Genomic DNA, 13215 nt, shown 5'->3' with positions numbered 1-13215 from the left:
CTTTAATCTCAACACTCGGGAGGCAGAGGCAGGCGGATCTCTGTGAGTTCGAGGCCAACCTGGTCTACAGAGCGAGATCCACCAGGCACCAAAGCTACACAGAGAAACCCTGTCTCAAACAAAAAAAAAGGAAGGGTTCAACTTTAACATAGTAAAATTACATACAACAAAACAGTTATCAAGCAAGAATTTCAGTTATAACATTTAATCTATTTGTATTTGGCAAAATTAAAGAAGATATTCTGTCTATCCTATATTTGTGAGTCTAAAGTTTTTATATCTAATTTATCTTTTATCATAACCAAGGAAAATTATAACTATCTAGTCTTCAACTACATCAAAGACTTCAGAAGGATACAATATTACCTAAGCAAACAGGAAGATCATTGTAAGCAACTTCCAAAAATCTAGGATGACAGAGACAGCTGGTTACCTGGACAGTCACCCAAAGTTCTTCTGTAATGTTGGGGGATCCATCTTCAGCCCACAGGCCTAGAGTCTCTCAGTTACTTTTCTCTGTGTCCTGTAGAATGTCTGGCAGTTTCCTCTGTGAAGCAGGAACCTGAAGGACCATCTCACCTTGCAAAATTCAATGGTTACCTACCTATGGGTCCTGTATTGTCCAGTCAATACAACATTTTATCAGCAGTCCAGGCAAGAGCAGCCTCTTGCCCAAATGGCTATTATTGCCAAGAAGAAGATAAACTCCATTTGGAGTGTCTTTGATGCCCATCTTTCTCTCTGAAGTAAATTTGTGCTGCCAGGAGCAGACGTGTCTCATTGTCCAGAAAGTCTAAGTTTTTAAAACATTTTAAATGTCGCATTCTGTAGGTCTTTGAAGTGTTTGAAGATTACCTATGTAACTGAATTATATCTATGTATACCTAGAAAATGTAACATCACTATAAGTTTGACTATCATAGAAGATTAATTATTAATCTGTATTTTTTAATTATCCATTGCAATCTAAATGAGTCATATAAACATAATACCTTAAACAAGAGTAGAAATATACATAAAGTATAACAAAATTAACTTTAGAAGACCACATGAGAATAGGAAGAAGCAAAGTGCTAGAGAGGTCCCCAGAAATCCACAATGATACCTCCACAATGGACTGCTGGCAGTGGTCGGGAGAAGGTTCGAACTGACCTACTCTGGTGATAGGATAGCCAAACACCCTAACTGTCATGCTGGTAATCTCATCCAATGACTGAGGGAAGCGGACGCAAAGATCCATGGCCAGGCCCCAGGTGGAGGCCCAGGAGTCCAATTGGTGGGAGGGAGGAGGGATTGTATGAGCAAGAATTGTTGAGACCAAAATTGAAGGGAGCACAGGGACAAATAGCCAAACTAATGGAAACACACGAACTATGAACAAATAGCTGAGGAGCCCCCAACTGGATCAGGCCCTCTGGATAAGTGAGACAGTTGATTGGCTTGAACTGTATGGGAGGCTCCCAGGCAGTGGGACTGGGACCTGTCCTTAGTGCATGAGTTGGCTGTTTGGAGCCTGGGGCTTATGCAGGGACACTTCGCTCAGCCTGGGGGGAGGGGACTGGACCTGCCTGGACTGGGTCTGCCAGGTTGAGCTGGATCCCCAGGGGAGTATTTGCCCTGGGGGGGGGTGGGAATGAGAGGTGGGCTGGGGGGAGGGGGGGTGGGAGGGAGGAGGATGGGGGAATCCGTGGCTGATATATAAAATTGAATTAAATTATAAAATAAAAAAAGAATTAAAAAATTAACTTTAAATTTGTATCAATAAACTAAAACCTATACCAATATAAAACATTTTAAATAAGTTGCTCTTTAAAAGAAAGTTCAACAATCCATCCTTTTATCCTATCAGATCTATATCCTATATCTTCATATCATATACCCCTTTCTTCTTTTAAAAGATATTGAATATGACTAATAACGTCGTTGTCGTCGGTTCATGCCCCATGTTGGGTGAATTTGTAGTTTAAGTTTTCTCCGGTCCTGTCCAGTCACATAGACCCCGCAGCCGCTTATAAAATAATCACTCAGAGGCTTATATTTAGTAAAACTGTTTGGACATTAGCTCAGGCCTACCACTGACTAGCTCTTACATTTAAACTCAGCCCATTTCTGTTAATCTCTATGTCACCACATGTTCTGTGGTTTACCTGTGAGCCATTACATGCTGCTCCTTGGATGGCAAACTTACGTCGACTGACTCAGCCTTCATCTCCCCACAATTCTCCTTGTTTGTTTATCCTGACTACACTTCCTGCCTGACTACTGGTCAATCAGCTTTTTATTTATCAACCAATCAGAGCACCACATTCACAGCATACAGAACATCCCACAGCACAGTAAGAACCCCAACATTTTTGGTAACATATGGCCACTCCAGTGGGACTCCCCAGATAGTCTAGTAACAGTATCATCCCATCCTGAGTTGCTTATTTCAAAGAAAGGTCATGGTGACTCAAATGCCAGGCTTATGAATGACAGACAGAATGACACAAGCAGGTAGGACTCCTAGGTGCTACCTGACCAAATGCAATACCTCCTTCCAGGAAAAAAATATGGCACATACACCACACTGGTATATTCCTCTTTCTTTACCCACAGGTGTTCTATCTCATGATGTGTTGGCCTGAGCGCATGAACCATTGGCTCCCACGACTCCATCATGCCTCTGAATATGTCTCTGAGCCCAACGACTGGGACACTCTCTTAAAAGAACTCACCAACCTGACAAGCCTTCCTTATTGGCCCCCAACTAGTGGAGACAGGGATCACTTTTTGGCTTCTACCAGCCCCAAAACCTCCACTTACAGATTGAAAGGTCCTGTGCAGGCCAGCTATACTCTGGGAAGTAATCTAGAGGCCATCCTTGTGGCTAGGGATCACCAAGGTAGGCCCAAGACTCATGGTGGAGATCTGTTTCGGGCAAAGCTCCTGGGCCGGGAATTGAAAGCAGGAGTCCCAGGGGAGGTGAAGGATCTGGAGAATGGCAGGTACCTCTTGTCCTTCCCTCTGCTCTGGGCTGGATGGGCTCAGGTGCAAGTGAGGCTGATCCACTCCAGCGAGGCAGTTGGGGTCCTGCAGAGAATCTGGAGAGAAAAACGGGCCACTGTTGACTTTAGAGGATATTTCCGAGGAAGGAACGGCACTCAAGAGACTGTTATCTGCAATGTGGACCCCCAGTCAACTGGAGCCAAAGGGCCCACCTGCCAGTACAGGGATGTGGTTTCTGGGGAGGACTGGTTCTGTGCTCAACCCTCTACTTTACCCTGCAATGCTTTAGTCGGCCACTCGAGTGGAAGATACCTGAACGTGACCACACCACATGATGAAGACCTGCTGGCCGGGTAAGAAATCTAGAATAGTGCATGTGTCCCAATCCTAACCAGAGCTATGTGCAGGTCAGAAGACAACTTGAGGAAGTCAGTTCACTCCTTCCTTCATGTGGGACCAGGTATCAAACTCAGTTTGTCAGGTTTGGCAGCGAGCACCTTTACATGCTGAACCATCCCACTGACATCATTATTTAGAAATTCCTGCAGCTCAGAGTTCTTGTGTTCCTCGTGTGGTTGAGGGTGACCTTGTAATGGTGGCAGAAAACTCAAGAGTTCAAGGACATCCTTGGCTGCATAGTGACTACAAGTCCAGCCTGGGATACATGAGCATTACTTCGTGTGTCAAAAAGGCAATCAGGGTCTGAGTGGGGTGGGAGGTATTGTTATATTCCCTACTGACTGTTTGTGTAACAACAATAACAAAATTTAATGTTCTTTCTAGACTCTAGTGCTGGGGAAATTATACCTTCTCACTTGCTGTGGTACTCCGTTTATTACAAAGGAGAACTACATGGCCCTTTGGTTACCTTGACTATTACTGAACTGATAAGATTGTTCTCTTTGTTGTGTATTTCTCCTAACTGTTACAATTGCCGTGTCAGTGCTCACTAGATTGTAGTGACCTGAGATTAGGCAGAGGAGAGACAACCAGTCAATCATGGTATGCTCTTGAAAATCAAATTTTCACCTGGTCAACCTCCCTCAAAGTTCACACTCAGTGTTTCTTCAGGAATGTGACTGACCAGCCACTCCCTTCAGGCATATCTCCAATCCTGGTGACACCAGCAGCTCCTGGGATGATTAGGAATGTGGGTGAGTGAAGCTGTAATATAAAGGTGGTGGTAGGGATCGTCATCACCTGAGATGGATTGGAGGCTTTTTGATTTGGTGTGTGTGTGTTGTATGGGTGTGTGTGTGTGTGTGTTGTATAGGTATGGATGGGTTCACTCTTCTGTGAAGAAGTATCTGAGCCCAGGTACAGATCAGAATGTTCTCCCCAATTGTTTTCTATCATATTTTATTTCATTTAAGTTGTATTATGATTTTTTTTCTGCAGGGAAAGTGGTTTCAGTTGGCAGTGATTTGTTAACTGATAATGATTAGAGAGGAGAATTGGGGTCCATCCAGCCCAAGGGTGACTGGGTGGCGGTGGACAGAGCTCAAGCAGGAGGCAGCTATTTCCGATCTTTCAGGCCACAGCCAGCAAGCAGGGGAGGGCCAGTGCACATGTTATTGGTATAGAGGTTCCCAGGACCATGTTTTCATAATGGCCTTGACTAAGCAAGCACTCACAGGATTCAGAGGGACCCAGCCTCCCCCTTGCTACTTCCTCAGAAAGGAAGAGATGGAAGGCATTGGTGCCTCTGTCAAAGAAGTAAGGGACACCTGGATCCCAGGTCCTCCCCAGCATCTGGCTTCAGGTGGTACTTGAGAGTCCACATGAGAGTCTCTCTCTCTCTCTCTCTCTTTCTCTAGATGAAGTTTTTGTGGAAACTTTGTTCAGTCACTAAAGAACATTGCCCAGAGTTGCTTTATGCTCTTGGCCCGGAGTACCCCAGTGCCACTAGAGGAGGCAAGAGTGGGCCTAGAGCTCCAGGCACAAGGATCCAAGTGGCCAACCATGTGGCCTTGGGATGCCTGTGTCCAGCCTTGGAAGATCCAACCCATCCCAAACATCCTCTAATCCCTAAATGGACGGTCATTGAGAGAGGTGCTTGAGCTGTTTCCATGTGTGGGCACCACTCCTGCCAGACAAGGTGCTGGTTGCCAGCCATCAGCCCCAGGCTGGAGGAAGGGTTCCGTTATACACAGGAAGGACCCAGACAGCAGGTCAGTGTTCTAGCACTATAAACATGGGGCCACATAAATAAAGGTCCTCTTTGTGTTTTGAGACAGTCTCTCACTGAGCCTGGAGACTGCTGTTGAAGCTAGGCTGGCTGGTCAGTGAGGCCCTGGGATGTCCATCTCCATCTCCCGAGGTGCTTGGGTTCCAGGCATTGCACACCCAGTGTTTACACATGTTCTAGGGGGCAAGCTTAGGCCCTCACCCTTGCACATGCTTGTACATCTCCCACTGAGCCATCTCCCCAGTCCTCAGATGGGTTTTATTCTATGACTTTTACCTCTTTCCTGCCAGGGAAGTGTGGTCCAGTGGTTAGTACAGGGGCTGTAACAGCATGTTTCCTGGCTTCAAATGCTATCCCTGTCTGTCATTGAACTTCTTATAAACCCACTCAATAGGCTGCAGGTAAGACTTAATGGGAGAGCACTTGCCTAGCTTGGGCAAGGCACAGGATGTCATCCCTAGTACTGATAAGAAAGAAAAAATATTAAAGTATTTTATTGAGGAGGTTATAATAAACATACAAACAGCTACACTATATAATATAGACAATGTCTTGAATTTACAAGTGTAAACTCTTGAAGACATCTCCACAATCCGTAGTAGACACATACCCATCACCTCCTTGAAGACAAACTTTTAACTTTAAGGATGTCAGGACAGATGACTAAGATAGCAAGGGGCTGGAGAGATGACTCTGAGGTTAAGAACTCTTGCTACTCTTCCAAAAGACCTGAGTGTAGTTCCCAACTTCATGTTGGGTGACCCACAACTGCCTGTGACTTCAGCCTTTGGGAATTCAATACCCTCTTCTGGCGCCAGCAGGCACTGGCACTCAGACAAAAAACACACATGCATGTAAGTTAAAAGAAAACAAAAGAACACTAAGGGTAAATCCATCTTCTACTGGGCGGTGTGGTGCATACCTACTATTTTGGCACTCTGGAAATAGGAGGATCAGAAGTTCAAGTCTGGACTCACCTTGTAGGCAGACCTACTGATCAGCTAGACCACTGATCAGCTCTGACCCGCCAGCTACTCCCCAATTCACCCCACAGAGACTTATTATTAATTATAAATGCTTGACCAGTAGCTCAGTTTGTCATTAACTAGTCCTTAAAACTTAAATTAATCCATTTCTGTTCATCTATGTGCTGTCCCAAGGCTCGTTTCCCTCATATACTAGTTCCCATGCTGTTCATCCTGCATCTCATGACGTCTCCTCCAACTCTGCCCTCCTTCTCCCCACCATTCTCTCTGCCCCGAAAGTCCTGCCCAGCCATCCACCAATCAGCTCTTTATTATTATAAATGAGAGCAACACATCTTCACATCAACACGTCTTCACATCTTCACAGAAGGATTATTCCACTGGTATTAAATTCAAACTTAGAATCAAACCCAGTGCTTCATGGATGCTGGACGAGCACCCTCCCAGCTGAACTGCTTCTTCCCTTCCATGCCAACACCAGCTTTCCTCCTCTCCCTTTGGGTACTTTCTCCCTACTTTGAAGGGGTCTTTTGGGATTCTGGCTTTATCTTCTGAGAAGCAGGTTGAACAGTCAGTCATGTGGATCTTTTCGGCAGCTCACCCTGCACCTTGACTCTGTGTCCTTTTGGCTCCCCTTCAACCTTTCCTGGTGTGTCGTGGAGACAGGGGGCCTAAGCACTGAATGCAGAAATGAATCAGTACACAGCCTTGGTCTGCAGGGGTCATTTCATCTCCTCTTCACACTGCTTCTAATCGCTAGTTTTGGGTGGGTTTTTGTAGTTGTTCAATTGAACTTTTTGTTGTTTTAGATAGGATCCCACAATGCAGCCCTAGCTCAGTTGGTACATGGTGTGTGTAGCAGGTTGGCCTTGAACTCACAGACGTCTACCTTCTTTTGCATTTTAAGTGCTTGTATTAAAGGTGTGTTCCACCACATCTGGTGCTTTTCTTTTGAAACAGAGTCTTAGTTAACACAGGTAAGCCTTGAACCTGCTATGTAGCCAAGGATGAACTTGAACTTTTTTTAATTGAAAAAAGTATTTTTTACATTGTGTGTAGTCAAAAGTTTTCTCCAGTCCCACCTGGCCACATTGCCCCGCAACTGCATATAAAATAATCATTTGGAAGCTTAATATTATTTACAAACTGTATGGCCTATGGCAGGCCTCTTGCTAGCTAGCTCTTATATCTTAAATTAACCTATTTCTATTCATCTATGTTTTGACACATGTTTCATGGCTTTACCTGTATCCCATTACATGTTGTTCCTAGGATGGCAGTCTGGTGTCTCCTCTGCCTTTTTTCTTCCTATCTATCTCTTGGATTTCCTATCTGGCTATAACCTGACTCACCATAGGCCAGAGCAGCTTCTTTATTAACAAATCATAGCAACACATATTTATAGCATATAGAAAGACATCCCATAACAATTGTGTGTGTGTGTGTGTGTGTGTGTGTGTGTGTGTGTGTGTGTGTGTGTGTGTAGCCATGCATGGCATCGCAAAGGTGTGGAGGTCAGAGGGCAACTTGCAGAAATGGGTTTTCTCATTCGGCCATGTGGGTCCCTGCATCAAACTCAGGCCATCAAGTTTGGTGATGGAGACATCTTGATGTCCTTTAAAAATTACTTATCTGTTTATGATTATTTTACATGTGGACATGTGATGTGGATGTGGGTGCATATGTGCCATGATTAGTGTGTGTGTGTGTGTGTGTGTGTGTGTGTGTGTGTGTGTGTGTGTGTGTGTGTGAGTGTGGGAGCCCACTTTTAGGTTTCCTAGTGCCTGTACCCAGCAGGTCTGCATAGAGAGGATGATTAGACTATGGGCCTGAGAGCCGGTCTGAATTGGTCTGCTCTTGGCTGTGCTGGGGGAGGTCTTTTGCTTTAGTCCTTGGCATCTTTTAAATACTCTGGGGCAGAGAAGTTGAGGCCCAATGGATTAGAATCCAGGCCCTTTCAAGGCTATTCTGTATTTTCTGTTTCTCTCCCCTCTATCCTTCTAGCTAATATTTCTGGATGTTCCTACTCAAGAATACTCTGTAGAAATAAAGGGGTGAGGGATGGCTCCCCACATGTGAGGTCAGAAGAAAACTCTGTGGAGTCGGTTCTCATCTTCCACATTTATGTGGGCCCTGGGGAATAGAACTCATGTTCCAGGATTGTAAACCAAATGGCTTTACCCACTGAGCCATCTTGTGGGCACAACTTCAAATTTCTGATCGTTTTGCCTCCACCTCCTGAGTTACAGGCCAGAAGCTGACAGAACTGGTTTATTCACTGATGAGACTTGAACCCAGAACATCAAACATACTAGGTGAGCATCCATAAACTCAGCTTCACCTACAGCCATTTATGTTCTTTTTGTTCATTAGTTTGTTTTGAGACAGTGTCTCACTACATAGCCTTGGCTGGTCTGTAACTTGCTGTGTAGACCAGGCTGGCCTTGACTTCATAGACATCTGCCTCTGCCTCCCCAAGACATGGGTACCACGAATGGCCCATCATTCCTTGTTCTTGATCACATTAAATCACTTAGCATCCTAAGATCTCAGTGTCCCCATCCATAAGTAGAGATGTGAACAGGGCTACATCATGAGTGTGGAGATGCACACCTCGAGTCCCGGCACTCTAGAGGTCAAGGCAGGAGAATTAGGAAGTCAAGGCCATTCTTGGCTACATAGGAAGTTAAAGGCAATTATGAGCTACATAAGACTGTTTCAAACACTCATGTGTTCACACACACACACACACACACACACACACACACACACACACACACACACATACACACACTCCATAATAGGACGTCACAGGGTCTGTAAGAGTGCATTGATGTGCTACATATAAAGTATGTAGAAGAATGCCTGGATCACTGAAGTGGTTCAGTGTGCAAAGGGGCTTGCTGCCAAGGTTGATGACCTGAGTTCAAACCCTGGAACATACACAGTGAAAGGAAAAGACTGACTCCCAAAAGCTGCCCTCTGTCTGCCACATGTGTACTGTGGCATTCACACACCTGCACACAAATAAACAAATGCAAAAAAATACAAATAAACTATAAAGAATGCCTGATATTTTATGAAACGTTCATTTTTTTGTTTGTTTAATCTTCTCTGCTTTTCTGTGTCCTATAGCCCTGCCCTCAAGGCCCCCATGCCGCCCTGGCCACCTGTCTCCAAAACCCTCTGGCTTCTACCACCGAGACAGATGGCATTCCACGTTCTGTTCTAGCCACTCTTTCCCCACTGTGGACAGCATCCTGAACTGCCTGGCTGGCCGCATCGTCTACATGATGGGGGATTCCACACTTCGGCAGTGGTGGGAGTATCTGCGAGACACAGTGCCCTGTGAGTGACCATGAGGGGAGAGGGGGGTCTGTGAGGACTCATGATGGAAAAGCCAGAAAATATTGAAGGAGACTCCCATGCTCAGTAGAAAGGTATGGTAGGATGCTGGGCCTTGCTGAAAGGCAGATAAGTGAAGGAGTGTGATGTCTTCTTCGTTCTATGAGACAGGGTCTTACTATGTAGTCCTGGTTGGCCCAGAACTCACTATGGGTATCAGGCTGGCTTCAAGCTCACAAAATCCACTTGCCTGAGCATCCTGAGTGCTAGAATTAAAGGCATATACCACTAAGCCCAGCTAGGAGTACGTGCACGTGTGTGCGCGCGCGCACGTGCATGCATGCATGTGTGTGTGTGTGTGTGTGTGTGTGTGTGTGTGTGTGTGTGTGTGTGTGTAATAAGTGTGTTCAAAGCTGTGCATGTGTCATGGAACGTGTGTACAGACTTTGAGAAGTTCACGAATTCTACCAGGGTCCAGAACAGAAGCTACAAGCATCTAGGATACTGATCTGAGGGATGTGAAATGAATCTAAGCACACTGAGTTCTTTAGTCCATTCGCTTTATTCTTCTAAATCAATTCTATCTACACAAGTTATTTTCTGTTCTCATATTAGCTCATCTCAGTCCCTCCTGCTGTTCTCTCATTATTCTACCTAGTTCTTACCACCTTCCTCCTTTTTTGTCCCTCAAGCATATATATATCTCCATTCAATCACAACTTGTTCGTAAAAACTACAAAGTAAACTCTCAAGGACAAGTGTTCTGATAAGAGTCACACTTGGCAAAGACTTGGTCAGCTTAATTGGTGGCTGCCAACAGCTGGAGGTTGTAAGAAGTTTTGACTATCTCTTAAAGGGATAGGTACAATGGTTACAAGGGCAGAAACTAAACCAATGAGCGATTTAAGGAAAAGGCAAAGAATACATGTACTATTTTATGTGATTAGTAATATCCAGACATGGTTAGTCAGTTAACAGCCTTTTTCTGTTAGTCACTGAATCTCAGGACCTATATATAACTATTCTACTGAGCCTAAAATCTTGCATTAAACACTGGTGTAGAAATAAATACAAAGTGTTAACTGTTTTTTTAATCAGAGTGGGGAGGGGCCATTGAAGGAAGTTTAGGGTAACATATGTGCTATTGATCTCTTAAAAGACTAAGATATGCCAAGGCCAGACACTGCACTATCACTTCTGGTTCAGTATAATTCTTCTGAAGAGTTTTCATCTAACAATGCCAGGCACCTGCAATTCCACTCTGTGAAAGTTCTACAAGGACACTTAGTCTGGCCAATTTTGCTTTGTCAGTGGATAAGGGTAAAGAACAAGACCTCTGGGTGTCTACAGTCCACATGGAACAATAAACCTTGTTATGAAGCATATTTTAGTATGTTTCTATTCACATAAATTGTATAGTTAAATAAGAAACCATCTTCTTGATTATCCACAAATATGTGAGCCCATAAGATTGAGATGCAATCATGACATTGCATGTACACATACATGGAAATGCACGGTAAATGGAGAGAATTGTAGCTGTTATCACACAAGAAGTTTACAACAAGAAACAACCAATTCATTCAAAAGGCAGTAATTCCATAACACCTTGTATGGTAGTTTCCTCTAACAGAACCCTTTGTTCTAATAGGTTGACCTTCTGAACACTAGTTGTCACCTGCTGTATACTCCCACGGTCTTTTGCTACCAGCAGCTCTCAATAAGAAGTCAGCTCTTCCTTCCTTCCAGGAATGGAGCTCAGGTGGTCAGGCTTGCACAGCAGGAATTTTACCTAAGGAGTCATCTCACTAGCCCTAGCCACACTAGGCAAGCATTCTATGAGCTGAGCCACATCTCCTGCCATCATTGTGATCAAGGTAAAATACTGAACATTCTAGGATCTCAGTGTCCCACCTGTAAGTGGAGACATGAATACTTCTTCAGTGTGAGTGTGGAAGTGCACACGTGTAGTCCTAGTGCTCTAGAGATGGAGGCGGAAATATTAGGAACTCAAGGCCATTCTCAGCTACAAAGAAGGTTAAAATCTAGCACCAGCAACAAAAGACTTTATCTTAAATATTTGTGAGCTCATGCATGTGTGTGTGTATTAAAGTGTATGTGAGAAGATCAGAGAACAACGTGTAAGAGCTGATTCTCTCTCTACGAATCTTAGAGGTTCAAACTCAAGTCATCAGGGTTGGCAGCAACACCCTTACTGACTGAGCCATCTTGCTGATCCCCTATGTTAATACTTTCTTTCTCCTCCTCCCAACAGCCCTGAAGCCAGTTGATCTACATGTCACATATCAGGCAGGTCCTCTGATGGCTGTGGAAACTACTCGGGGGACAGTGATACACTGGAGGGCCCACGGCTGGCCCCTGCGCTCTCTCCGCACCCCAGTGGCCTCCCTACACTCTGTGGCCAGAGAACTGCATGGCCTGGCTGGAGGACCCTACACGGTGGTGGTGCTGGGTGTGGGAGCCCACTTTACCACTTTCCCTCCATCCATCTTTGCTCAAAGACTGACAGGGATTCGGGCAGCTGTGAAAGCCCTGCTGGACCGGGAACCCAGTACTCTGGTGGTTATCAAACTGGCCAATACTGGCTACAAATCCGTGTATGACAGTGACTGGCTCACACTCCAGGTGAACAGGTTTCTTCGAGCTGCCTTTGTGGGTCTCCAAGTGGCCTTTGTGGATGCCTGGGAAATGACCTCCAGCTTGGATCTGCCAGACGACATCCATCCCAAGAAACTCATTGTCCGCAATGAAGTGGAATTATTTCTGTCCTTTGTCTGTCCCACCTGAATAATCATGAGGGACCTGAGGCTGTGTGGATGGAGAGACTGAGTGTGGCCATCTAAAGGATGAACAGCAAATGATGGAAAAATGAAGCTCCCCCTGGCTTACCCACTATAGCACTTGGGTCACCATTTTATACATCTCTCTGTGCACCACATGGATAAATCTATTTTTATAAAAATGAGATCATATTTTACATAGTGTCTTCTTTTTGAAGGCAAGAGGTTGTATGTGGTGGACCTGGAGTTAGGCTGGTGGCTAGAGAGGGTACTGATCCTTTTGTCTCTGTGAACCTGTGTTACTGTGCCTGTCTAAAACACCAGATGGTGTAATAAAGAACTGGTCAATAGCAAGGCAGGAGAAAGGATAGATGGGGCTGGCAGACAGAGTTTAAACAGAAGGAGAAATTTGGGAATAGGGATTGGAGATCAAAGCTCGAGGAACCAGAGACGGAGAAGGACTCCCAAAAATCTGAGAGAAAACAAACAGCTTGCTTCCCAGGAGATAGTTAAAATGAAAAAAGCTTATGAGATTGAGTTTTGTTTAAGATTCCAGAGAAACACTGATATGATTAAAAATGCTCATAGGAAACTTAATAAACACGTTTTAAAAAATTAAGAAGGAGGAAAATTGTCTGAGAGTTTGTTGAATTTCAGCTCCAATGAAAAGCTGAAAAAACCCTGTCTCAAAAAACCAAAAAAAAAAAAAAAAGCTGAAAAGGATATAAAGCTTGGAGCTGCACTGCTTTTGGCTATACAGGCACCTTGGAGAAAATGCCTTATGTTGCCTCACAGCTTCACAGAGTGTTTTTCATGGTAGCTGGATGACAAATATCTACCTATAAGGTCACTGAAGTCACTAAGAAATACATTAAGCTTTCAAGGCGAATAGTCTAACAGGGGAGCT

The 13215-nt window shown here is 44.6% G+C and overlaps 1 protein-coding gene across 1 annotated transcript; it reads left to right on the top strand.

Annotated features, from left to right (window-relative positions):
• The first annotated feature begins 2606 nt into the window (after positions 1–2606).
• Positions 2607–12892, top strand: LOC128120631 (NXPE family member 3-like). The gene is made up of 5 exons (XM_052754788.1): positions 2607–3341; positions 4060–4142; positions 8412–8477; positions 9298–9510; positions 11783–12892. The coding sequence occupies exons 1-5, from the start codon at positions 2611–2613 to the stop codon at positions 12313–12315; spliced, it is 1626 nt and encodes a 541-aa protein (XP_052610748.1). The 5' UTR covers positions 2607–2610; the 3' UTR covers positions 12316–12892.
• The last annotated feature ends 323 nt before the right edge of the window (positions 12893–13215 follow it).

The sequence above is a fragment of the Peromyscus californicus genome, unplaced genomic scaffold, assembly GCF_007827085.1.
Source record: "Peromyscus californicus insignis strain IS unplaced genomic scaffold, ASM782708v3 Scaffold_2__1_contigs__length_46816999, whole genome shotgun sequence".
NCBI classification, from domain to species: domain Eukaryota; kingdom Metazoa; phylum Chordata; class Mammalia; order Rodentia; family Cricetidae; genus Peromyscus; species Peromyscus californicus.
The sequence above is the reverse complement of the archived record's forward strand: the minus strand, read 5'-3'. Positions and strand labels throughout refer to the sequence as shown.